The 26,474-nt window shown below is 49.2% G+C and overlaps 1 protein-coding gene across 4 annotated transcripts in view; it reads left to right on the top strand.

Annotated features, from left to right (window-relative positions):
• The window catches only part of CYFIP1 (cytoplasmic FMR1 interacting protein 1), a 109,753-nt gene extending 84,518 nt beyond the window's left edge, over positions 1-25,235 (top strand). For all 4 annotated transcript variants that reach the window (XM_012460351.3, XM_012460348.3, XM_064367826.1 and 1 more), the window contains 9 exons: positions 10,001-10,088; positions 12,125-12,268; positions 13,435-13,525; positions 15,464-15,594; positions 19,661-19,733; positions 20,296-20,390; positions 21,230-21,468; positions 21,963-22,110; positions 24,524-25,235. In XM_012460351.3, coding sequence (XP_012315774.3) covers positions 10,001-10,088; positions 12,125-12,268; positions 13,435-13,525; positions 15,464-15,594; positions 19,661-19,733; positions 20,296-20,390; positions 21,230-21,468; positions 21,963-22,110; positions 24,524-24,688 — 1,174 coding nt within the window. In that variant the 3' untranslated portion in view covers positions 24,689-25,235. The remainder of the gene's footprint in view (positions 1-10,000; positions 10,089-12,124; positions 12,269-13,434; positions 13,526-15,463; positions 15,595-19,660; positions 19,734-20,295; positions 20,391-21,229; positions 21,469-21,962; positions 22,111-24,523) is intronic.
• The last annotated feature ends 1,239 nt before the right edge of the window (positions 25,236-26,474 follow it).

Here is a 26,474-nt window from a genome sequence, read left to right as displayed (position 1 = left end):
GGATGGTGGTGCCCGGCTTGGCTTCTGAGCTCACGGGGCCTCCAGGCTGGGCTGGAGTGGTCCATGGCAACCAAACTGTGAATGTTTAACTCACCTTTACGGTGCCCATTTGCCTCAACATTTTTAAAAGATGTTCATGCTTGGAATTAATTGAAAAAATATTCATTTTTTTTCTTTTTTTGAGACGGAGTTTTGCTCGTTACCCTGGCTGGAGTGCAATGGCACGATCTCGGCTCACTGCAACCTCCGCCTTCTGGGTTCAGGCAATTCTCCTGCCTCAGCCTCCTGAGTAGCTGGGATTACAGGCACGCGACACCATGCCCAGCTAATTTTTTGTATTTTTAGTCTAGACGGGGTTTCATCATGTTGACCAGGATGGTCTCGATCTCTTGACCTCGTGATCCACCCGCCTCGGCCTCCCAAAGTGCTGGGATTACAGGCGTGAGCCACCGCCTGGCCCTGAAAAAATATTCTTACACAAGTAATGCATCAAAATTATAGAAAAATGAGAAATCGTGGATACATAGATGAGAGAAAAATTAGTGAACTCCCCAGAGGTTTCCTTGGTAAAAATGTATTTGTCCTCTAAAGCAAGGCATGGGTGGCCCTCAGCCCCTCCATCCCCTGAGGCTGCACCCCTGCAGGACCACATACATCACAGCAGCAGAGAAAGATGGCCAGGCACCTCCTTCCCCACACCTCGGGAGCTGACATGAACACCCTGTGTGCAGATCAGCACAGTGCACCCAGTGCCATGCGTGCAGCTGCTCAGGGCCGTCTGTGGGGGCCTTAGGCCCAGGCAGTTGCACTCGTCCCCACCGTGGGTAGCAGGAGGCTCCTGGATACATGTGGGTCCTGGACACATGGGGGCCCCTGGACACAGGCAGGCTGGCTCCATCTTATCTGGAACCCAGTTTCATGTGTGTCACCTGTTTCCCCAAGAGACCCAGAGCTGCTCCCTTGGACCACACCTGTTGGGCAGAAGTCAGCATGCAGTCACCTGAGCCTCCTGGTGGCCTGGTGCCTGGGGATTCTTGAGGTGCCATTCACGGGGAACCCTAGCTTGTCACAGGGGCATTTTCTGCAGAAAAGCTCCAGTTTACTCAGCAGCCTCCACCTTCCATGAGTGTTGGTAGAAGCCATTGTGCCTGCATTTCCCACAAGTCTTCTGGTGGAGTCAGGAAAGCTTTGTTATCTGGAAAAGACATTTTAAAACAGGATATTGTGTATCCAAGTTCTGTGCTGAATCCTGAGAAGACACACAAAACCATGTTACCCGGGATTTTAGTCCCATGCCTGAGGGTTTTCTGAGAGCTGCGTGACACGAGCCAGGACTCCTCTTGTTACCTGGCCTAGCTTGCGGCTAGTGAGTTAATGCATCGTGGCTCTGGGAGGTGACTTAGGGGTCTGCGGCTGGAATTTAACCTGTACATGAATAAGCGTGTGATAATGCTGCAGCTCTGGAAAGAAGCTGGCTGAAGGGTATTTCCTCGGGTCCAGAGTCAGGCCTGTTTGCTGGAAGGCCATAGATGGAGGGTGTGTCCTCAGTGAGGCACACCCGGAGCCCAAGGCTGCACCTGTCCCCTCCCTGCTCATGGTGACTTCTGTGCCTGGGGTGCGGTGGTAGCTGCCCTGTGTCCCCACTACCATGTTACCATTTTTCAGTTTAAAAGTTATAAATAGTTTGTAGGGAGATAATTTGAGATGATGTAAACAAACTCCCTCATTAAAATTTGACCCGGTCATTTAAGATCTGTTGACGATTCCTTCCCGAATCGGTTATCTTCACAGTGCTGGTGGTTGAACAGTGAGCTGTGGTTTGTGTTGTTTTGTTTTGTGTTATTTTGTTTTGTTTTGAGACGGAGTCTTACTCTGTAGCCCAGGCTGGAGTACACTTAGGTGATCTAGGCTCACTGCAGCCTCTGCCTCCCAGGTTCAAGGGATTCTCCTGCCTCAGCCTCCCAAGCTCCTGGAATTACAGGTGCATGCCACCACGCCCAGCTAATTTTTATATTTTTAGTAGAGACGGGGTTTTACTATGTTGGCCAGGCTGATCTCAAACTCCTGAGCTTAGGTGATCTGCGTGCCTCGGCCTCCCAAAGTGCTGGGATTACAGTCCTGAGCCACTGTGCCCGACTGAGTTTTAACTCCTTCATTCTCTCTGCAGGAACTAGCTGGCGTTCTGCTGTACTTGGTAGCGTTTATAATTATTTACTTATTTGTTCTAACCCACGGTTATCATCCATTACTGTGGAGTTTGAGGCCGGGGTGGGCGCAGTTTGGGCCGTGGGTGCCACCTGCTTGGTTTCAGTCTCCTGGGGCCGTCTGCACCGTTCTTCCTGCACTGCTGACCTGCATCACAGGATGTTCCAGGCTCATCTTGTACTCTTCCTGCTCGGTCCTCGCAATCTGTCATTTCTCCAACTCCTTCCAGTGCAGAATTGCATTTAGAAACGGAGTCTGGGTGTGATGGGTGCTCATCGCTTTCGGGGGTGTCCTTGTTTCTAGATGCTCTTGGGGTTCAGAGCGAGCACATCCTCACATGTGGACTGCCTGGGTTCCTGTGGCTGCCACATATGAGGTGGCTTAAAGAACAGACAGCTATTCTCTTTTTTTTTTTTTTGAGACGGAGTTTCGCTCTTGTTACCCAGGCTGGAGTGCAATGGCGCAATCTTGGCTCACCGCAACCTCCGCCCTCCTGGGTTCAGGCAATTCTCCTGCCTCAGCCTCCTGAGTAGCTGGGATTACAGGCACGCGCCACCATGCCCAGCTAATTTTTTGTATTTTTAGTAGAGACAGGGTTTCACCATGTTGACCAGGATGGTCTCGATCTCTTGACCTCGTGATCCACCTGCCTCGGCCTCCCAAAGTGCTGGGATTACAGGCATGAGCTACCGCGCCCGGCCCAGACAGCTATTCTCTCACAGTTCTGGAGTCCAGAAGTCCGATGTCAAGGTGTCAGCCGGACCATGCCCCCTCTGAGATGCTGGGTAGAGCCCTTACTCCTGACAGTGGCCTCAGTTGTGAGTGTTCTTGGCTTGCAGTGGCATCACTCCAGTCTCCTGACTTCATTGCTGCTCTCCCTGTGTGTCTCTGTCTCTGGGTCTCCTTTCTTCTCAGAAGGACTCCAGTCTTATTGGGTCAAGAACCTACCCTGCTACCTCAGTATGACCTTGTCTTAAGCAGGCACATAGGCGGTGACCTTCTTTCCAACAAACTTCACATTCTCAGGTACTATGAGTGAGGACTCAGCATATCTTTTTCAACAGAGTCTCACTGGCTGGAGTGCAGTGGTGCGATCTTGGCTCACCGCAACCTTCAGTGGTTTCAAGCGATTCTCCTGCCTCAGCCTCCTGAGTAGCTGGGATTACAGGTGCATGCCACCACACCTGGCTAATTTTTGTATTTTTAGAATAGATGGGGTTTCACCGTGTTGGCCAGGCTGGTCTCAAACTCCCAATCTCAGGCAATCCGCCCACCTCAGCCTCCCAAAGTTCTGGGATTACAGGCATGAGTCACTGCACCCAACCAAACGTCTCTTTTTCAGAGACACAATACAACCCATAGCACGTGTGTACATGTGTGTTAGTCATTTTCACACTGCCGATAAAGACATACCCGAGACTGGGCAATTTACAAAAGAAAGAAGTTTAAATGGACTTATGGTTCCACATGGCCAGGCCTCACAGTCATGGCGGAAGTGGAAAGGCACATCTCACATGGCAGCAGACAAGAGAAGAGAGAGACGTTTTGCAGGGAAACTCCCCTTGTAAAACCATGAGATCTCATGAGACTTATTCACTATCAAGAAAGCATGGGGAAGACCTGCCCCCATTATTCAGTTACATCCCAATGGGTCCCACTCATGACACGTGGGAATTGTGGGAGTTACAACTCAAGATGAGATCTGGGTGAGGACACAGCCAAACCGTATCAACGTGCTTGTTTATTTCTTTTTTTTTGAGACGGAGTTTCGCTCTTGTTACCCAGGCTGGAGTGCAATGGCGCGATCTCGGCTCACCGCAACCTCCGCCCTCCTGGATTCAGGCAATTCTCCTGCCTCAGCCTCCTGAGTAGCTGGGATTACAGGCACGCGCCACCATGCCCAGCTAATTTTTTGTATTTTTAGTAGAGACAGGGTTTCACCATGTTGACCAGGATGGTCTCGATCTCTTGACCTCGTGATCCACCCGCCTCGGCCTCCCAAAGTGCTGGGATTACAGGCTTGAGCCACTGTGCCCAGCCCAATGTGCATGTTTATTTCTATATAGTTATCTGTATGTTAAAGCTATGAGTTTATATGGATATTTCCAATTCCAATTCAACACTGCAAAGTTCAGTCTCCTCCCTTTCCCTTTTTCTGACCTCCTTAAACACTGAGAATCCTTGCTTCATTTTTCTTAGTATATTACTCATTTGCTCATTCCAAAAAACACAGAAAGTCATTTCAGAATTGCTAATTCTGGCTGGGTGCAGTGGCTCACACCTGTAATCCTAGCACTTTGGAAGGCCAAGGCATGAAGACGTCTTCAATCCAGGAGGTGAAGAGCAGCCTAGGCAACATAAGGAGACCTCGTCTCTCTACAAAAGAAAAATTTTTTTGAGACAGAGTCTTGCTCTGTCACCCAGGCTGGAGTGCAGTGGCTCAGTCTCAGCTCACTGCAGCCTCCACCTCCCAGGTTCAAGTGATTCTCCTGCCTCAGCCTCCCAAACAGGTGAGACTACAGGTGCACGCCACCATGCCCAGCTAATTTTTTGTATTTTTAGCAGAGATGGGGTTTCACCATGTTAACCAAGATGGTCTTGATCTCCTGACTTCCTGAATCGCCCACCTCAGCCTCCCAAAGTGCTGGGATTACAGGTATTAACCAGCACGCCTGCCCTGCAAAAAGTTTTTAGAAATTAGCTGGGTGTAGTGGTGCACCCCTATCATCTCAGCTGCTTGGAAGGCTGACATGGGAGGATCACTTGAGCCTGGGGAAGTCTAGGATGTAGTGAGCCATGATTATGCCACTGCACTCCAGCCTGAGCGACAAAGCAAGACCTTGTCTCAAAAAAAAAAAAGAATTGCTAATTTTTCCATCATGAAACACAAACCTACCAACTACAGTTCAACATTTGTTATCAAATTTTGTCTTTAGATTGAGAATATATAGTAAAATACTGTGTTTTAAATTCTTTTTTTTTTTTTTTGAGACAGAGTTTCGCTCTTGTTACCCAGGCTGGAGTGCAATGGCACGATCTCGGCTCACCGCAACCTCCACCTCCTGGGTTCAGGCAATTCTCCTGCCTCAGCCTCCTGAGTAGCTGGGATTACAGGCACACACCACCATGCCCAGCTAATTTTTTGTATTTTTAGTAGAGATGGGGTTTCACCACGTTGACCAGGATGGTCTCGATCTCTTGACCTCGTGATCCACCCGCCTTGGCCTCCCAAAGTGCCGGGATTGCAGGCGTGAGCCACCGTGCCTGGCCGTGTTTTAAATTCTTTAGCCAGGCATGGTGGCATGTGCCTATAGTCCCAGCTACTTAGAAGGCTGAGGCAGGAGAATCACTGGAACCCAGAAGCCGGAGGTTGCAGTGAGCTGAGATTGTGCCACTGCACTCCAGCCTGGGCAATAGAGCAAGATCTAAAGATAGATAGATAGATAGATAGAAAGAAAGAATAAAACTGCATAGATAGGTAGGTAGATAGATAAATAAAATCTTTGGAATGACAGAGTAACAGGGATGGATTTATTCTTTCTGCTTAAGTGGAAAGCTGGACAGAACACATGGAGCGACTGTTCAGGCTCAGACATTTCCCTGAGGGGAGGGAAGCAGGTGGTGAGGTGAGCCTCCCTGGCTTTCCATCCAGAAGCAGTTTCTGGACCAAGTTTACAGAGCAACGATGCAAGTACAGCTTGGAAGTTCCTGCTTGGTAGAGGGGACGAACTGGAACTTGGAGAAGCTGAGGCAGCTGGGATTTGCAGGGTGGGGTATGAGAGAAGAGAGAGCTTAACAGAAACAGGTTCTGAAACCACATAGGTGTCCCATAGTCTTTGCTTGAATACTCAGCTGTGCACGTACCAGGGAGCTGTTAGCTGAATGATTCGCAGCAGTCACCCAAGGGTGGGACGCTTCTGAGTTCCTACCAGCAAGAAGAATGGAACCTTTCTGAAGTTGGGCATGGTGGCTCACGCCTGTAATCCCAGCACTTTGGGAGGCCAAGGTGGGCGGATCACGAGGTCAAGAGATCGAGACCATCCTGGCCAACATAGTGAAACCCGGTCTCTACTAAAATATAAAATTTAGCTGGGTGTGGTGGTGCGCATCTGTAGTCCCAGCTACTCGGGAGACTGAGGCAGGAGAATTGCTTGAGCCCGGGAGGCAGAGGTTGCAATGAGCCGAGATCGCGCCACTGCACCCCAGCCTGGCACCTGGCGACAGAGCAAGACTGTCTCTAAATAAATAAATAAATAAATAAAACAAAACAAAACAAAACAAAACCCTGTTGAACACCCAGGTGTTCATTAGAGGTGCCAGAGATACTGAACTATACCACCCCTAAAAGTGCCAAAAATGCATCATGACAAGATCCAGCAGATTGACGAGTCAGCTTTCTGCCCCCCCCCGACACTCAAGACTCTAAAAGACAGTGACAAAGTCAAGACAAGCACCATGACACTGAAATGTCCACCACCCAATCAAGAGTTACTAGATATGCCAAGAGCCAGGAAAATGCGACCCATAACCTGGAGAAAAATGTCTGTACAAAACAGACGCAGAAATGACAGAGACGAAGGAATTTGCAGACAAGGGTGTTAAGACACCAATTATGCATATGTGCAAGGATTCAGAGTAAAACGTTGCAGAGATAAATGGGTGTTAGAGAAAAGAATCGAATGAATTAAAGCTGAAATGCAGTATCAGGAATGAAAAATGACTTGTTGGGCCGAGTATCAGATTAGACTTTGCAGAAGTTCAGTGACTTTGTAATTATAACAATGGAAACTGAACCGAAGCACCCAGAGAAAAACATGAGAAGGGCCTCAGCAAACTGAGAGACAATGTCAGAGATTCTAATATGCCTGTGACTGGAATCCTGGTAAGAGGTTGTGGGTGGGCAGAAAAGATTTCAAAATTAATGCCCTTGAATTTCCCAGATTTGGTGAAAAATGATAAACCTACAGGTACAAGAAGCTCAATAAACCTCAAGCAGGATCAACACAAAGGAAAAAAGGCACCAGGCCCAGCACTAACCAGGGCAGAATCAGGCTGGAGCTGAGCCTCAGTTTACCCGAGGCACGTGCAGTGGGGGCTTAGGATGTTGGTGCTGAAGCTTAGTTTTCCTCTCGGGGTTGCAGTCACTTTGTCTCACTGCAAAGTCCTCCCTGAGACTGCCTTTGCTGCAGACACCAGCCACACATTTGGGGTCCTTGGGGCCACCTTCACTTCCAACCAGCAGGTGACAGTTCAGGATCTGCCCTCCTCAGCAGCTCAGGTGGCAGGTTCGCAGTACTCACTGAGCGTGCCCTAACGCGATTACAGTCAATTCGAGGAAAGGATGCACATTAGAAGGACGTGCAGGGCAAAGTCTGGGAGGTTCCATGTGCAAAGCTTCCCCTGTCCTCAGGGACGCATGATGCTCCTTGGTACTGCCAACCCAGGACGCTCACTCTGGCTGTGGTGTCCGGTTTTGTTGGGGCTTCGTTGCATGAGCAAAGTTGACTGAATCACTGGCCACGTGGCTGAGCTCAGCCTCCAGCCCTCCACCTCCCAGGAGGTCGGTGGGTTCACCAGGCACATAGCCCCAGGCCATCTTCCTGGTGTGGCCAGCCCCTTGTTGAGTCATCTTGTTAGCATAGAGATAGGTGTGGCCTCTTGATACCAGTCATTACTGTCACTCAGAAACGAGGGTGTAGAGGGAGCCGCTTGGAACTGGGCCAGAGGCCACCAAATCCTACCGAGTCAGTCAATATCTAAACTTGATAAATCTAGAAGTTGTAGAAATGTATTATTTAGAAATATAGAGGCCAAGCACAGTGGCTCACACCTGTAATCCTGGCACTTTGGGAGGCCAAGGTAGGCAGATCGCTTGAGCCCAGGAGTTCGAGACCAGCCTGGCCAACATGGTAAGACCTTGTCTCTACAAAAAAATACAAAAATTAGGCATGGTGGCCTGTAGTCCCAGATACTCATGAGGCTGAGGTGAGAGGATCACTTGAGTCCAGGAGGTTGAGGCTGCAGTGAGTCACGATCACACCACTGCACTCTAGCCTGGGTGACAAAAAAACGTGTGTGTGTGTATAATCTATATAGAGAGATTATAAATTTATATATAATTCTATATAGAATAAAATGTACTATATCATGTATCATATAGAGTACATTATTTTGACAGTTCTGTATCTGAGTTATATCACAGACAAAATAAATTAAGGCCCACTTTCTAAATCTAACCATTATTTTAAACATTCTAAGCAGGGAAAACATTGTTCTGCCGGGCGCAGGGGCTCACAAGGCCTGTAATCCCAGCACTTTGGGAGGCTGAGGCAGTCAGATTACCTGAGGTCAGGAGTTCAAAACCAGCCTTACTAACATGGAGAAACCGTGTCTTTACTAAAAATACAAAAAATTAGCCGGGTGTGGTGGCGCATTCCTGTAATCCCAGCTACTCCGGAGGCTGAGACAGGAGAACCGCTTGAACCTGGGAGACAGAGGTTGCAGTGAGCCAAGATGGCACCATTGCACTACAGCCTGGGTAACAAGAGTGAAACTCTGTCTCACAAATGTGTGTGTGTGTGTGTGTGTAGTGTTCTGAGCAGGCGTAGAAAAGCCTCCTGTAACATAAGTGGTGTCGGACCCTGGCACTTGGCTGCCTGCCTGGATTTGTACTGTCTCTTCCCCCAGCCCCACCATCCCTATCAGAGGTGAACAGAGGCTGATGGGTGTGCTGCTTTGAAGGTGTGCTGCGGCCAAGGATGTGAGCATTGCCCAGGAATCTCTAGGGAATGGGGTTCTGACCTTGGCACCTCCTGATGGAATGCTCTTCCTGGAATGGGTGTAAGAACACAGGCCCAGGGACACACAGACACACACATCCACATGCAGATAACACACCATACACAGACACACGCAGATTTGGATTCACAGAGATGTGTGCAGACACACACGCCCAGCACTGAGGACTGTGGCACCCCGGGATATGGGCATGCTGACAGCACAGGCATCCAGGATCCTTTTGGAAAGGCACACACAGCAGGACCATAGTAGGTAGTCAGGAGCCTTGTGGCTGCTCCCCTGCCCAGCACACCCTCTCAGATGTGCACATTCTGTGTGGCAGCAGGACTTTGACAGTTACATCTGTTTTCATTTCCTGAAGTGCAGTATGAGTTAATCAGGTATTTGGAATTACATTATTAGCGGATCCACAACATTTTCTTTCTTATACTTCTTTGTGAAAGTTTTATGTATTTAAATGAACCCTTCCTATTTGAAAGCCTTAGCCAAGTTTGATGTTTCTACTTGAAAATGGACACATTTGAATTTAAGTGGCCCCTAATCCATTATCAAAACATAAGCTTTTACTAATCCAGTGGGTTAAAAATACTCAGAGGGGTCGCTGTTCTTCCCTGGTGGTGTGTACCTAGTGATCTGAACCGTTGGGGTGTCACTGTGCTCATCACAGGCGGCTGCCTGCCATGCTCACTCACCGCGTCTGGAAGCGCAGCAGAGCCCACGAGCTACCTGAGGCTTGCGTTGGGCTCGAGGAGGCTCTGGTACAATGTACTGGGCCCCAGGGGTTCCCACTGTGGCTCCTGAGCTTTGGGTGCATTTATCATATTTGAGTATTGATATCTCATTCATTCTATGGTTTTCGATTCACTAGAATTTTCCTGTTTGATGATTGTGTCAGTTGACTGGGAGGAAGATTTAGTAGATGGATTATGGATAAGTTCTGAATTTTAAAGAACTATTGTTAAATTTGGTTTCTTTTTCTTTTTTAAATCTTGTTTAGGTTTGTTCGGACAGTATTACCATTTTCTCAGGAATTTCAGAGAGATAAGCAGCCTAATGCACAACCCCAGTATCTGCATGGATCCAAGGTAGGCGTGTGCTTGTGTCACAAGGTTCAAGTTCATGATGAAGCATGTTTTGGAGTGTAGTTTAACTGGTTTGGTCGCAGTGACCTAAATATATCATGCCATGTATGTTATTTTTTTCTTCCTTTCCGTTAGCATTTTCCTGAAAAGTAGCAGTAATTTAAAACAAAAACCAGCCAACCAACCCAAAAAAACCCTTCTCTGGAACTAGGGCGTACAGGGTGTTGGGCCAGCTTGGCCTCGTGATGGGTGTCAGGCTGGGGCTGGCCTCATGCCCTGCACACACACCAGTGAGATTGTTGAAAGTTTAAAGGTTTAAAAACATCAAGCCCTGAGACAAGAGGCCCAGGGTGGCTGCCAGGCCTGACGCCCTGATGGAGGAGCTGAGCTGGAAAGGGGAGCCCAGGGAAGGTCTGACATCCAGAAACAAAGATGTCAGCCTGCACCTGGAGGGCGGAAGCCCGGGGAAGCCGGGTCTACCATGTGTGAGATGGGACTGTGGCCACCCTGGGGGTGGCTGGGCTTGTCACAAGTCTGAGTATTATTAAGAGCTAGGTTCTTTGTTTCAGGCACCCGTATGATTTCGTAAGGAAAATGTAAACACTGTAGCAGAGAAGAAAGATGAAATGAGCAGATAACCGCAAAAATAGAGCAGAGCAAATACAAGTAGACCCCCAGCCTCGGAGGAGCTGGGGGAGGAGCAGTGGTGTCAGATGGGGCAGGGGGTCTGGCTGCCCTGTGAGGAGTGAAGCCTTCTTCCCTGCTGTGGGTCGAGGTATTCCCAGGCTCCGTGGTGGGGCCGGGCTGCCAGCACTGATGAGTATTTAAGTGTCCCCACTTGTAGGAAGCAGGGACAATCATAGGACATTGTCTACCCCATCTGTGGAATGCCTGGAGCCACGATGGGGAGGGCCCAGGCACACGGCCTGCACCTGGGTGCCTTCTAAGGCACCAGCTGGGTCTGAGTTGCAGAAATGATGCTTCCCACTCTTTCCTTTCTAACCCTCTGTTCTTCAGAGCGAGATCTGCTCACTCTAGTCCTCTGGGTGCCTTCCTTCTTACAGGGCGGTGCCTTGGACCTGGTAGGAGCACAAGCATTTGCACCTGGGAAGCAGCAAACACCGAATTGGGGCTTTGGTTTTTCGAGGGCCCGAGTCTCAGCTGCCTCTCTCCCACCCCTGAAAAGAGCGAGTGTGGGCCAGGGGTGGCTTTTAATGCAGTCAGAGTGTCCCTGAGCAGGAGAGAGGGATCGTCAGATTTGGCTGTGCCCCCACCCAAAACTGACCTCAAATTGTAATCCTCACTATCCCCATATGTCAAGGGCGGAGCCTGGTGGGAGTTGATTGGCTCATGGTGGCAGTTTCCCACAAGCTGTTTTTGTGATAGTGAGTTCTCATGAGATCTGATGGTTTTATAAGGGATTCTTTTGCTCTCTCGTTCCTGCCTTCTCTTAAGAGGGTGCTTGTTTCCCCTTCAACTTCTCCATAGTTGTAAGTTTCCTGAGGCCTCCCCAGCCTATGGAACTGTGAGTCAATTAAACTTGCTTTTTTAAAATAAATTATGCAGTCTCGGGTATTTCTATATAGCAGTGTGAAAATGAACTAATATACACCCTAACTACCTTCCTCGCCCTCCCACCGGACAGGGGCCTCTCTCCCAGCTCCAGGGCACCCTGTGCATCCTGAGAAGGCAGCTCCCCTTCAGGGTCTGACCTCGGGCATCCTGCCACGAGACTGCGAGGCGGGGGGAGACTCTGAGTTGTATTCATTTCTCATTGCAGACTTCAAAATGGCATCTAGCGAATTGGCAGTTAAACAAATGTTGAAAAACCAAATGGTTTTGTTTTCTTTTTTTATTTTAGCAGTTTTCTTCTCGGTGGCAGGCTGAGTGGGTTTTGTAACTGTGCCAGTTAAGGGCAGTCGATTTTACAAGGCAGGAGACTTCACCTGAGCCGGTGTGGTGACTGATCTTCCCATGCGATTCCTCATCAGCACATGTGTGTGGCGACCATGCTGACAGCTCTGTGCCCTGTTTTCCAGGCTTTGAACTTGGCCTACTCCAGCATTTACGGCAGCTACCGGCACTTTGTGGGGCCTCCGCATTTTCAAGTCATCTGCCGGCTCCTCGGCTACCAGGGTATTGCTGTGGTCATGGAGGAGCTGTTGAAGGTCGTCAAGAGCCTGGTGAGTGTCCCTAGACAGCCTCCTTCACAGCCTGGATTCCCAGAGCCTGCAAGCAAAGGGGTCTCCCCCGTCTGGGCTGTGATTCTCCAGCAGCTGGATTAATTCAATTTGGCTTCAAACACTTCTAACCATATATAGTTTGATACCCACCTCATCTTTCCAAACTCAAGAGAATGGGTCCAGGTTGTTTTAACTGATACATAGAGCTTTTATTTGTATGTATAGGGATGGGGTCTTGCTATGTGGGCCATCTTGGCCAGCCTGAATTTAGTTTTCTATACATAACATATTGGTCATTCACTGAGAGACAACTTTTTATAGTCTTTCTTATTTATTTATTTATTGAGATGGAGTCTCACTCTGTTGCCCAGGCTGGAGTGCAGTAGCGCAATCTTGGCTCACTACAACCTCCACCTCCTGGGTTCAGGCAACTTTCCTACCTCAGCCTCCCGAGCAGCTGGGATTACAGGCACGCACCACCACACCTGGCTAATATTTTATTTTTAGTAGAGATGGGTTTTGTCCACGTTGGTCAGGCTGGTCTTGAACCCCCGACCTCAGGTGATCCACCCGCCTCGGCCTCCTAAAGTGCTGGGATTACAGGCGTGAGCCACGGCACCCGGCCCATCCTTTTTTATTATGTTAATAATCTTCTGTGCCTGAGACCGTGTGAATTTGGTCATTTGGCACAGCTATCACCCCATGACCTAAACAGCTTCTTCCAGGACCCCCCACTGGGGACTCTGCCCCAAAACCTGTGGCAGCTTAGAGGGTGTTAGCATTGCTGACCTCACCACAGCTAAGCATGGAGCTGCACCCAGGAGCACAGATGGCGTCCTGAGGGAGCCTGGAGCTGGCCGTGCTCACCACATTCGGGGGCATCCCCGTGGGAGACACCTAGTGGCACAGCTCTCCCCTCACTGTGGCACCTCGGGGCCACTTTCATCTTGAAAGGGGAGCCCTGTTGCAGAACATGAATTCAGCCATGGAAGCCACATGGTGATGGTGGCTCTCTCTTCATGGGCAGATTTCATTCCCCAGCCATGTGACCCTGCAGCCTGCTCACTACCAAGCTCTTTGCTGACAGACTCGTTTCAGGGTGTGTGCTCCGGTGCTAGTGGAGTGGGGTGGGGAGGCTGACACAGCCTGTCTCGTCTCCCCCGCAGCTGCAGGGCACCATCCTACAGTATGTGAAGACGCTGATGGAAGTGATGCCCAAGATCTGCCGCCTGCCCCGGCACGAGTATGGCTCTCCCGGTGAGTGCGGGCGGCTCCAGGAATGCGGAGCTCACAGTGCTGTCCGGAGAGAGGTCAGATAGGAATTCAACTCAGAATGATTGAAAAGGAGATTTGCCACGTGGGAGAAGGCAGGAGACAGACAAATGCACCTTACAACCAGAAAGGAGGCATATTGGGGTCACTGTCTGCAGGTGGAGAGCTGAGGGGCCCAAGAGATCCACCCACAGGAGTTGAGACCACGGGGCCCTGAACGCCACACTCTCCTGTGCCCCTGTGAAAGAACCGGCCACCAGATGAGGCCAGGGAACCAACTGCCGGGTCCTGCTGCCCTGCTGGGCCTATGGGGGCTTGAGCCTCAGACAGCCCCACCCCTGCCCCCAGGCAGTCCCGTCCAGTTGCAGGTCCTGCTCTGTGGCCCTCAGGCAGGTGTGTTCTTAGGGTCAGGCCTGCATGACTTGCTGTGGGCTGGTGGGCTGGTTTGGGGTTATGCAGATAAACAGCTTTAGTGATCTCAAAAAGCATCGTCTTATGGTAAAATTGTACGACAGGGACCTTTGTCACGTAACAAAACTGCTTTTAGTCTCTTAACCTAGCAGAGTTTTCTTGAAAGCTGGACAGTTGAACACTAGCCTTGTCTTATAAAGTGACTTGAGCGTGCATGTGGGTGACCAATGAGCCACTATCTTGATGGGCAGTCCGTCAGCCTGGCTGAGCCCTTGAACGCTGCCCAGGACTTTTTGCTTTCTGGCACCTGCCCAGGGCTGTGGCTAGTGTTTGAGGAGAAGATAAGGTGTCTCCCTCAGCCCCCGTGGGGAAGTGACCGTCGGCACGTGGGGAACCCCTCAGCCCCCGTGGGGAAGTGACCGTCGGCACGTGGGGAACCCCTCAGCCCCCGTGGGGAAGTGACCGTTGGCACATGGGGAACCCCTCAGCCCCCGTGGGGAAGTGACCATCAGCATGACCCTGGCTCAGGAGAATCCACTTTCATTTCATTGTCAGAAAGTAGATGAGGAGTGCTGGGATGCTCAAACCAATGCTTGTGTCATGACTGGAGGTGAAAATTTCAGATGTTGAGGGGAAGCCATCTTGGCCCAGTGTGGCACAGGGAAAGCTTGCTGGGGATGACAGGTGCAAAAGCGTCCCCGCCCCCGCCAAGTGAGACCGAGTCCCCGCAGTGGTGCCGAGAGCTGGGAGGAGCGGGGGCGGGGACTGCGTCTGTAGGGCAGGAAGGGCCGGGTCAGGTCTGGTCCTTGGGGAAGGGGCACTCAGGCGCGACCTGCTGGGACCAGGGTTGAGGTCTGCTGAGCCTCCCACTTGGCTCTTCCCAGGGTAGCTTCGCCGCTCCTGATGCCATGTGCATCGTGGAGTCAGTGCCGGTTTCTGTCTGGGCTGGAGTTGAAGCTGCAGATCGGCTGGGGGATATTGGCCTTCTGTCCCACATTTGCGCCTTACGTCTTTTTGTGCCTCATTCCACTGTCCGGGACGCCACCGAGACGCCTGCCTTGCTCCAGAGCCGGCACGGGGTGCAGCCTCCCACTGGGTGTGCTGTTAGTTAGCTGCAGGCTTCCGAGATGCCCCTTCTGAGATTAGGTCCAGCCCCTTCCATGCCTGCGAAGAGAGACTGAATTTTGTCAAATACCTTGTCCGCCCCTACTGGGGATGATGCTGCAGTCTTTCTTCCTGTGATGTGGTGACATTTCGTATCATCATAGCCTTCTCTAAAGATAGGGGGTTGACTGGAAAAGAGGACTCAGAGTCGAGGCCCAGGGCCGCAAGGTGTGTGGAGGACATGCCCAGGTGCTGAATGAACCACCGCTGCAGGGAAGACGCTGCGCACGGGACGTAGTGGCCGTCCTTAGAACCGGGCTTGATGGCAGGGTCAGAACAGCAGGTGCACCCGGCTGCTAGGTCCTGGCCCCTCCACCCCTCAACCCCGCCTTACTTCCACCACCATAGGTATCCTGGAGTTCTTCCACCACCAGCTGAAGGACATCGTGGAGTACGCGGAGCTGAAGACGGTGTGCTTCCAGAACCTGCGGGAGGTGGGGAACGCCGTCCTCTTCTGCCTGCTAATCGAGCAGAGCCTGGTGAGTGCCCGTCCAGCCTGGCCCACTCCACTGGCCACCGGGGGGGCTTCCTTTGGTGGGTTCTTTAGTGGGGGTGTGGCAGCAGCAGTGTGATAAGGCATCATTCTTTTTCATGACCATTGAGACTTGTTTGAATTTGTTCCCTACAATTGAAAAGCAAAAATGTAGTTCATTGTCTCAAGAATGTTGTTCTGTGTGAACGTAATAAAACCATTTTATTATGTGATGTTTTCAACATCTAAATGAACACATTTGGCGTGCCGGTGAGGTCTAAAGCATTGCTGCCTAGGAGGGCTCTCTGCATGCCTGAGGCCACCGAGCAGTTGAGTGCGGCTCAGTGTGACTGAGGAACTGAGTGCTAAATGTTATTGAATCACAACTGAGTCTGAACAGCTACATGTACCCCATGGCGGACAGCCCAAGGGGCCCCCGGGAGCCCACCCCCGCTTAGGATGTGGTACAGTGGACACCTCGCTTCCTTGACTGGTGTCTCGTTGTGGTGCCATCTGGCTGTCCCTCTGTCCTGTACATCACAGCAGTTCAGTTTACGACCTCCTGGACTGGGAAAGCCATTGGGAAATAGAATCTCGTGCGGCCCTCTCCTGCCTTCCCTCGTAACTAGCGAGGTGGGCGTCTCTGTTCGTTCACCGCGTCGTTTCTTTTTCTGTGAAACGCCCCATTGGGTTCTTGTGCCTGTTTTTCTACGGCTCACTCTGTGTAGAGCCTTTATGTGCTGCTCATATTGCAAATTCTTCTCCCATTTGTGGCTTATCCTTTTACTCTGACGGTGATTTTTGATAAAGTGCTCTCAATTTGAATGTAGCCCTTTTAATAATGATTAGCACTTTTGGGATCTTCTTTTTTTTTTTTTTTTTTTTTTGAGACGGAGTTTCGCTCTTATTACCCAGGCTGGAGTGCAATGGCGCGATCTCGGTTCACCGCAACCTCCGCCTCCTGGGTTCAGGCAATTCTCCTGCCTCAGCCTCCGGAGTAGCTGGGATGACAGGCACGCGCCACCATGCCCAGCTAATTTTTTGTATTTTTAATAGAGACGGGGTTTCACCATGTTGACCAGGATGGTCTTGAGCCACCGCGCCCGCCTGTAGTATCTTTTTAAAGCTGTTTTCCCTACCTTGGGGTCATGAAGACATTCCTTTACGTTCTCATGTAGATTTTGAGCTCTGCCTTCTGCGTGGAAGTTTATAATCCTTCTGGAGTTGGTCTTTGTGTGTGCTGTAAGATGAGGAGGAAGCGTCTTTCTTTCTCAGTGGGGACCCCATTGTCTCTCCTCTAGTAGCTGAAGGGCTCCTCCTCCCATTGCCAACCAGTGTGTCCCCTGCCGTCTGCCAGCTTTTCGTGGGCACACTGGCCTGTCTCCTGGCTTCCTGCTGCAGCCTGCTGGTCCAGGCGTCTGTCTCTGGCATCATAGCATGTCTCCCTGACAAGACCCGATTCCCACCTCGGCGTGTTCCCTGCCTGGCTCCTCTTCATCAGCATGTTCACTCCTCAGGGCTCTCTGCTCTGCCATTTTCGGACTGGTCCCACATGCCCTGGTGAAGCGTATTGGCTTGTGCATAGGAACTACCCGGCATCTCCAGAGCTGCCTGGGGAGACCTTTCCTATGTTGTTTCTCAAAGCAGCCTCTTGTCTTCAGGTCACCGGTAGCTTTGCAAAGGCAGAGTTGTATTTGGGAAGAACAGGGACAGACTGCTATCAGACTGCTGGGCCTCTGGGGACTGAGCCTCTGGACCATCCGCCTCACACCTGCCTGCCAGTAAAAGAGTGTGTTGGCTCACGTGTCGGGGGAGTCCCAGGTCAGGCGTGATGCATCTGGGAGCTGATCGCCTCCATCAAACCTGCACCTTCATTTCCCCATATCCTTGCACTCCTAGGCAGACCCCCTAAGTGTTTTCAAAGAGGGACTGCGGCAGCCTCAGGCCCTCATTGTCCCGGCCACCCACAGGCTTGGTGGGGACCCCACGTGAGCGTCCCCTCCCATGATGCCCTACCCACTGCAAGTGTGAGGGGCACAAGATGGAGAACCCACCTGTGTTCAGGCTAGCAAGAAGTCAGTGTCCAGGGTGGCTCTGCTCTAAGGACATATTCCCCAAATAATTATGAATTTTTAAAAGCCAGATATGTTAGGAAGCATCCCTTTAAATATCTCTCGCTATGAATTTTAAATATTTAATGTAGGAATATTCCCTTCATGGGCAGCTTTTCCTGAGGCCTCTCCTGCCTTCCCTCGTGACCAGCGAGGTGGGTGTACAGCATAAGGTGTACCCCGTCTCATCTGCTGTCTTAGTCCATCTTGTGTTGCTGTAGCAGTGCCTGAGACTGAGTAATTTATAAAGAAAAGGAATTTATTTGACTCATGACTCTGGAAGCTGGGAAGTCCAAGATCAGACAGCTCATCTGTCAAGGTCTCATGCTTCTTCTGTCAAGGTCTCCTGCTTCTTCAGCTCACTGGGAAGGCAGAAAGGGAGGTGGGTGTATGCAAAGAGAACAAATGTGAAAGGCAACCTTGTTTCCAACAACCTGCTCTCACAGGAACTCATCCATTCCGGCAAAAACTAATCCAGTCATGGGAGAACTAACCCAGTCTTGTAAGAAATCCATCACCTCTCAAACAAACCACCTTCCAACACTGCTACATTGGCAATTAAGTCTCGCCATGAGTTTTGGCAGACCACATCCAAACCATAGCCTCTGTGTATGTCCAAGCCTGAGGATGGCTGTCTGGTCACTGGCCTCAGGTCGGCCAGGTGAGACCCAGGCTTTCCTAAAGGAGAGACAGCGTGTGGAATTGATTTAGACAGTGGCAAGGACCCATTACAGCTGGTTTCTCTTCTGTCCAGCTGTCCTTTCTGGAAATAAGATAAACTCTCACAACTTTCTTTACCTACGAAACGAATGTCAAGGAGTCCAGGGATGGACATAAATAATTACAGAACCACACGAGTTTGAAGTAGGCAGGACAGAACTTACTGGGACAGTCTCTTAGCTCAGTTTCTGTGCATTGTCACGGCAACAGCTGGCCCTCTGTTGGCTTCCGGCTGGAGTCTGATGCTGCGTTAGAAGCTTAGGGAAAGAGACGCGGAACACATGGACTGACATTGATGAGTATGGAAAAGTCTGCTTTTATTCCTCGGTTTTAGTTTTGCCGTCATCTCTGGGAGGTCCTCAGAAGTTATGATCTCATTGTCAGCATTTCTTGATTTTCCAATAGCCATTTCTTTGTTTAATCATTTCTTTTACTCCTGTGGAACTTTAAGATTCCAGCACAGCTGTAGCGTAGGACGCACTGAAGGCCCCATTATCTTCTGCCTGCTCCGTGGGGTGCTGAGTGCACTGTGGTCTGAAGAGGCCCTTCCTGGTGGCCTGACAGCCCTCTCCTCTAAAGATGAACAGCAGTTGTGCTATTTTTTTGCGTCTTTGGATCCATGGTGGATTTTTGGGGTTCTGCCATCCTCGTGATCCTGGAGGTGCATTTTCTCTACATATGTGTTATCCTGGAGAATGGGCCTCGTGTGGGGTTTTTATTATACCTCGTAAAGGAGTTTGTGGCCCATGAGTAGGTTCAGCATGATGACCCACAACTTTCTTTTGGGCTCTGTGGAGAATGAGTGGGTGTGGATGCCAGGGTGGGCCTCCCCTATTCCTTCCACCTCCCTTGTTGTTTGCAGATGCCCTTGCCTTATGTCAGTGCGGTGGGGTCTGGTGGCAAATTAGCAGGGAAGGATGGGGGGAGAGCTGCCAAACTGGTAAAGCCTGGAAAACGGCCACAATCAACACTGGGTCTTACCTGTGTCTGTATTTAAATTAATTAAATGTAACTAAAATTAAAAATACAGTTCCTCAAGTGCACAAGCCACATTCCAAGTACTTACCAGCTGTGCATGGCCTTGTGGCTGCCATTATGGAAGGACAGACATAAGCATTTCCATTATCACAAAGAAGAGTTTATTTCATGCTAAAAGGCAAAGAGGCTCTTTGCTTTCAGCACCAGCTCTCTCTCTGTGGCGAGATCCTCTCCCTAGTGTGCCCTTCTCTTTCTCTGCTCTAGTCTTTAGAAGAAGTCTGCGACCTGCTGCATGCAGCTCCCTTCCAGAATATCTTGCCCCGAGTCCATGTGAAAGGTGAGCCAGGGGACCTCCCTACCCCCCCCCCCGGGATTCCAGACTGCCATCTGTGGGGGTGGTACCTATTCTGTGCAGCCGGAGAGCTAAGGGCCAGTGCAGATTGAGGCTTTGGTGCCTGTTTAATGATACGCAGGGGTAATGAGGAGTGTACAGAACCTAGTTACCTGAAGTCTGAGAAACAGGGCTGCAATGATACAATGTCTCAGAATTGCTTCTAAGTGTTATTAGCAGGGGGAGCTCGGTATATAAGCAGCAAAGAATGGCCATGAGTTGATAATTGTTGTAATGGATGATGGGGACAGAGGCTAACTGTGCCATTTTCTGCTTTTGATTACATTTGAAATATTCAGTAAGTGAAAAATGAATATTGAGCAGAAAATCAGTCCTGCCAGTTTGAAATAAAATGTTAACTGAGCCAGGTTTGTAAGATAATTTTTAAAGAAAATGTGTGTACATAATGTTAACTTTAAAATCTTTTGTTTTTTAAACAAATTTAAACTTTTGCAATTACCTTTCATACAAAGGAGCAGAACATAGTAAAATATTTTTTCTACTGCAGAGGGGGAGAGACTTGATGCCAAAATGAAAAGACTAGAATCAAAGTACGCCCCGCTGCATCTTGTCCCACTGATTGAAAGACTGGGGACCCCTCAGGTAATGTGTGCTGTGCCTGTTGCAAGCTGGACATCCACGTCAGGCCGGGCGGCCCGGTTGGGAGCCAGACTGGAAGGCATCGTGAAATTCAGTGGCCACGTGGCAGGCTTCAGTGTCGCAAGTGGGGTGTGCACCCGGACTGCTTCCCAGGGTGGTCGGGGACTTCAAATGAGCTAATGCTGGGAAAGGGCTTAGCACATCACCTGGCACATAAGACTATTACAGATGTCACTTGTCAGTGTCCAGCCCGTCATGAAGAAGGCTTTTCCACAGGTGTTTAAGAACGGAAGAAATGAGGCCAGGAGGAAAGGTGTCAGGGCAGAGCTCCACAGTGAGCCAGCAGCTTATGCTAAGTCAGGGTTTCTCAGCCATTTGGGACCAGGTAACTATGGTGGGGGCTGGGTCGTCCTGTGCATGGTAGATGTTTAGCAGCATCCCTGGCCTCCACATTAGATGCCAGCGAACCTACCCCACCCAAAACGTGTTTCCAGGGCCAGGAGCCATGGTTCATTCCTGTCATCCCAGCACTTTGGGAGGCCAAGACAGGAGTTCGAGACCAACCTGGACAACATGGCAAAACCCCATCTCTACAAAAAATATAAAAATTATCCAGGTGTGGCGGCATGCGTCTGTAATCTCAGCCCCTGGGAGGGCTGAGGCAGGAGGGTTGCTTGAGCCTGGGAAGTCAAAGCTGTAGTGAGCTATGATTATGCCACTGTACTCCAGCCTGAGCACTAGAGCGAAATCCTGTCTCAAAAAAAAAAAAAAAACCATACAGGACGTGGAGTAGCTGGATGCCTGCAGGGCCCACAGCATTCCGCCGCTTGTTCCTCCTGCAGCAAATCGCCATCGCGAGAGAGGGGGACCTGCTGACCAAGGAGCGCCTCTGCTGCGGCCTGTCCATGTTTGAGGTCATCCTGACGCGGATCCGGAGCTTTCTGGACGACCCGATCTGGCGCGGGCCTCTGCCCAGCAATGGGGTCATGCATGTGGACGAGTGTGTGGAGTTCCACAGGCTGTGGAGTGCCATGCAGTTTGTGTACTGCATTCCCGTAGGGACACACGAGTTCACAGTCGAGTAAGTGTGTGCTCAGAGCAGGTCAAAGCCCCAGGGGAGGACAGGGGCTGTGCAGCAGGGTAGGGTGTTAGGACAGCCATGCTCCTCGGGAAGTGACCAGAAGCTCACTGAGCTGCTTTTCAGCCTTCTCAGTGGGGATTCTTCCTTGATGCCGAAGAGCTGACTCAGGACTTTAGTATTCTGGGAGTCTCTGAACCACAGCAATTGTATACGAGTCAGACGTGCATTTTTCTAGGTGGGAGGTCTGTAAGTCATTCACCACAGAGGGGATATGCCTTAAAAAGCATTAGCAAGTAGCAAACCAGAAGAGCCCAAAAAAGGTATTTAACAAAACGAGGCAACAGCCACCTGCTGCCTGGCATTCTCTTCCTGGCTGTGGAAGGTGACTGTGTGGCACAGACAGTAGTGCAGATGGCTTGGTCACTGACATCTGGAGACAGAAAAGACTTGGTAACATGTCACTCACCTCCCATTCTGTTTCTGCTTGTTTCTAGGCAGTGCTTTGGTGACGGGCTACACTGGGCTGGCTGTATGATCATCGTACTTCTTGGGCAGCAGCGGCGTTTTGCTGTGCTGGATTTCTGCTACCATCTACTTAAAGTCCAGAAACATGATGGCAAAGACGAGATTATTAAAAATGTGGTATGTGGATGAAAATCTCCCGCTATCTACATTACAAGTGCTTGTTTCAGTGAATGTTTTTTGACCTAGTACCTAAGGTACCACCAACAGAAACGTTCTTTTCATTCCCAAAATGAATCTAGATATAATTGGCCCGTAAAGCATATTCTGGCAGAGAAAATCCTCACTGCTCCATTTTCCTTCTCAAGGTACTTAGATTTACTTCAAGTCTTACGGGATCTGCATTTTCAGAACTTTGGCAACTATTCCAGTCTTCAGGCTCCCTAGAAGTCAAAAGTGTGCTTTTTGGCTGCTTTAAAAGCCTTTTGTCTTTGTCATTTTATAGAATCCTCATAGTTGAATTCTGGAAAATACTCAGCCATTACCTTTTGAAATATTTTAGCCTCCCTTCCATTCTCCCTATTCTTGCCATTCAGGACTTCAGTTAAGACATGTATTAGACCTTCTCATTCTATTCTTCACATCCCTCTGTTGAATTAGTTGTTTTGTTTTGTTTGAGACAGAGTTTTGCTCTTGTTGCCCAGGCTGGAGTGCAGTGGCCCAATCTCGGCTCACTGCAACCTCTGCCTCCCGGGTTCAAGTGATTCTCCTGCCTCAGCCTCCCATGTAGCTGGGATTACAGATGCCCACCACCATGCCCAGCTAATTTTTGAATTTTTAGTAGAGATGATGGGATTTCACCATGTTGGCCAGGCTGATCTCGAACCCCTGACATGAGGTGATCCACCCACCTTGGCCTCCCAAAATGCTGAGATTACAGGCGTGAGCCACCGCGCCCAGCCTTGTTGTATTAGTTTTCTGTTGTTTCCATAACAACAAATCGCCACAGGCTTGGCAGTTTAAACACCACTGATGATCTCACAGTTCTCTAAGTCAGATGCTGGGGTACAGCCAGGCTTAGCTAGGTCGTCTGCTTGGTCTCATGAAGCCAAAATCAATGTGTCCAAGGTGTCGTGCTCACCCTGGAGGCCTTCAGGCTTCTGCACAGCTTGCAGCTGTAGGACTGGGTCACCCTTCCTTCTCATGCTTTCCAGGTGGCTCCCTCCAGCAGCGGTGGGTCGGGCAGCCTCAGCTTCTGGTCTTCTGCCATGTCTCCTGCCGCTAGCCAGAGAACATTCCCGATATGATGATACTGAGAGGACAACCCAGATACTCTCCCTGTCTTACAGTCCAGGTTTAACCACACCCACCCAGGCTCCGTGCAGCAGAGGGCAGCGCAGTCACAGGCTCCAGGTCATGCGCCTCTCCCACGCCATTTCCGTGGCTCCCAGAGCTGTATCCAGAGTACTGTCCACCTGTCTTAGTTAACTCTCACTTCAGTGCTAATCTGCTGACCTTTTTCCCTCAGCTCTTCAAATCTTGGTGGTAACTGACAGTCTTACTGTCTTAACTGAATTTTTTCCATCTCTTACTTCTTTATCCAGTTCATGTATTCTATATTCTGTATCTTTTCATTCTAATTATCTGAAGGCGTTGGCGGTATTTAAAACTGCTCTTTCCTTGTGTGTTGGGTTACTGGGGGGTCTTTATCTAATTGGACTTAATTTAGATTGCTTTCCTCCCAAAATGCGCACTTGCATCTGCCCATCCACTCAGGGCACTGGCCGTCCCCTTACCACCTGCCATAGGCAGAACCAGCAGTGCTTTTCAAAGTTTTTGGTTTGCGTGGATGTTCTTTATTCACATTCTCTATTCCTGTTGTAGCAGGAGGGTCTGTCAAAGTATCCTGTCAGTAATTTCTACACTGGAAGTCTAAAACTTGTTAGTTGATGGACCTTTGTCCACTGACCACATCATCTTCATCTGTAGATCCCCAGCTTTGTGCAGACAGTAGGTTCTTAATTGCTGATGCGGAAGGAATAGGCCTGTAAGTTGTGCACATGAATGAATCTACAGCAGCATGAAACCAACAGAGGAATTCTAAATTCAAAATATATTCATTGTTCCAAGTGTTGCATTAAAGAGATGGGATGTGGCTGGGAGTGGTGGCTCATAACTATAGTCCCAATAGTTTGGGAGGCTGAGGCAGAGGAGGACCGCTTAAGGTCAGGAGTTCAAGACCATCCTGGGCAACAGACCTTGTCTCTACAAAAAAAATTTTTTTAATTAGTTGCATGTGGTGGTACATGCCTGTGATCCCAGCTACTCAGGAGGTTGAGGTGGGAAGATCTCCTAAGCCCAGGAGGGTGAGGCTACAGGGAGCTCCGATCATGCCACTGCATGCCAGCCGGGGCATCAGAGTGACACCCTATCTAGCTATCTTTAAAAAAAAAAAAAAAAAACAAGTATGTGTGTCAATTCCGTTTGCTATTATTTTTCTGAGAAAATATAAGAATCCTAACATTGTGAAACATGAAGAATAAATGTATGTTCAGGTGTTAATGGTAAAACATCCTAATATTCATGGTTGTAGCCTTTGAAGAAGATGGTGGAGAGAATTCGCAAGTTCCAGATTCTCAATGACGAGATCATCACCGTTCTGGATAAGTACCTGAAGTCAGGCGACGGGGAGAGCACCCCAGTGGAGCACGTGCGCTGCTTCCAGCCGCCCATCCACCAGTCGTTGGCCAGCAGCTGAGGGCGCGGGCTGCACTCTGTAACTCAACGTGGCATGCTTTTCTTTCTGTATTTAGTGAGATTTTTAGGGACTATTTTTCAGTATCTCTATACCTGTCAAAGGGGGTGCTTTTCATCCAAAAGCTTAATTTTATAAAATTGACTTATTTTTCTAGACTAAAACTGTATATGCTTTTGGTAATTAGGAACTCTGAGTATACTGGCTGCTGATTGTTGCCATCACATTCTTATAAAATTACTGTTTTTCTATGGGATGTTCTGGCAGCTAGCTACGATTCATTCGTAAGAAACTTAATACCAGCAAATGTATTAAATCCCTTACCAGTTACCATTAAATGTAACTATTTAGCTTTTGTTTGTTTAGGGATCTTTCTCACAGTCTTTTATGAACAATCTTAGTTCTAAGTCATTGTTTCCATCCCTTTTTTGTATCAATGTTTCAGAAAATATAGTGAACTTGATTCCCCTGCTTCCACTAAATCCAGTGGTGACAAAATCTAACATGAGATCAGACCAAAAGGATATAGAAATAAAACTAATGAGGTCTATTTGTGTTCATTCATTTACTACAACCTGGTGCTGCTTGGCTTGGCAAGGAACTCTAATTAATCTGAGCTCACACAATAGGCCCAGCTCAGACCTACAGCTTTATATTTAGGATTCCACAGGCAAATGAGGTATAAAAAGGGCCATGTGGGCTGTTCCAATCTGGATATGAAGAGGCTACTCAGTGCCTGTTACCTGCACTGTGAGAGGAGATCAGCCGGGGACAGTGGGTGCTCCAGAAAAAGGCTGGGGAGCACTTCAGTCCAGCCTTCATCTGTCCCCCTCATTACACAGGGCTCACATGGCTGAAGCTGGTCCACATGACCTGTCAGAATGAAAGATAATCAGTCTAGACTACCCGTAGAGTCATCAAGATGTTTTAGAATTGAGAAACTAAAGCCAAACTTTAAGTATTAAGGCAAGGGGGTTCTGAAAAGCCTAACTGGAAAAAAAATGTTAGGCCTGTCTAATGTAAACAAATACTACAGATAAACACAAGGCCAGCATGATTAACTGAACTCACTTTATGTCGCAACCTGGCAGTCGTTTTACATTATTTGGAGTATTGCAACTTTCTTCAATTCTAACATTTTCTATGGATGCCACATTGCCATGTAAAGTGGGCCTCACCTACTTGACTTTTCCATAGGCCTTTGGAAACTCCAGAAGCATCACACACGGCACAGAAAAGAAAGTGAACCATCCTGCTGTACTGCCAAATCTGAGTGACAAGAAGCTTAACACAACTATCTTTCTTTCTTTATAAAAAGTTCCTGAAACATGCTTTTGGTAATGTAAATAACCCTGGGGCCAGCATTCTGCTGCAGATTTAGAGGTGGTAGCTGTGCTTATCTTAGAAACTATACAATAGGATGAAAAGAAAACCTATCTCACGTGCAAAGACACACAAAGGCTCAAAATAAAGGGATGGAGGAATACTTACCGAGCAATTGGAGAGCAAATAAAAGCAGGGTTGCAATCCTAGTCTCCGATAAAACAGACTTTAAACCAACAAAGATCAAGAGACAAAGAAGGGCATCACATAATGGTAAGGGGATCAATGCAACAAGAAGAGCTAACTATTCTAAATATGTACCCAATACAGGAGCACCCAGACACATAAAGCAAGTTCTTACAAAGAGACTTAGACTCTGGCACAATAACTGTGGGAGACTTTAACACTCCACTGTCAATATTAGATCAATGAGACAGAAAATTAAGAAGGATATCTGGGACTTGAA

The sequence above is a fragment of the Aotus nancymaae genome, unplaced genomic scaffold (assembly GCF_030222135.1).
Source record: "Aotus nancymaae isolate 86718 unplaced genomic scaffold, 86718_ANA_hifiasm-v0.15.2.pri h1tg000075l, whole genome shotgun sequence".
NCBI lineage: Eukaryota > Metazoa > Chordata > Mammalia > Primates > Aotidae > Aotus > Aotus nancymaae.
Note: the sequence above shows the minus strand (reverse complement) of the source record. Positions and strands in the feature narration are given on the sequence as shown.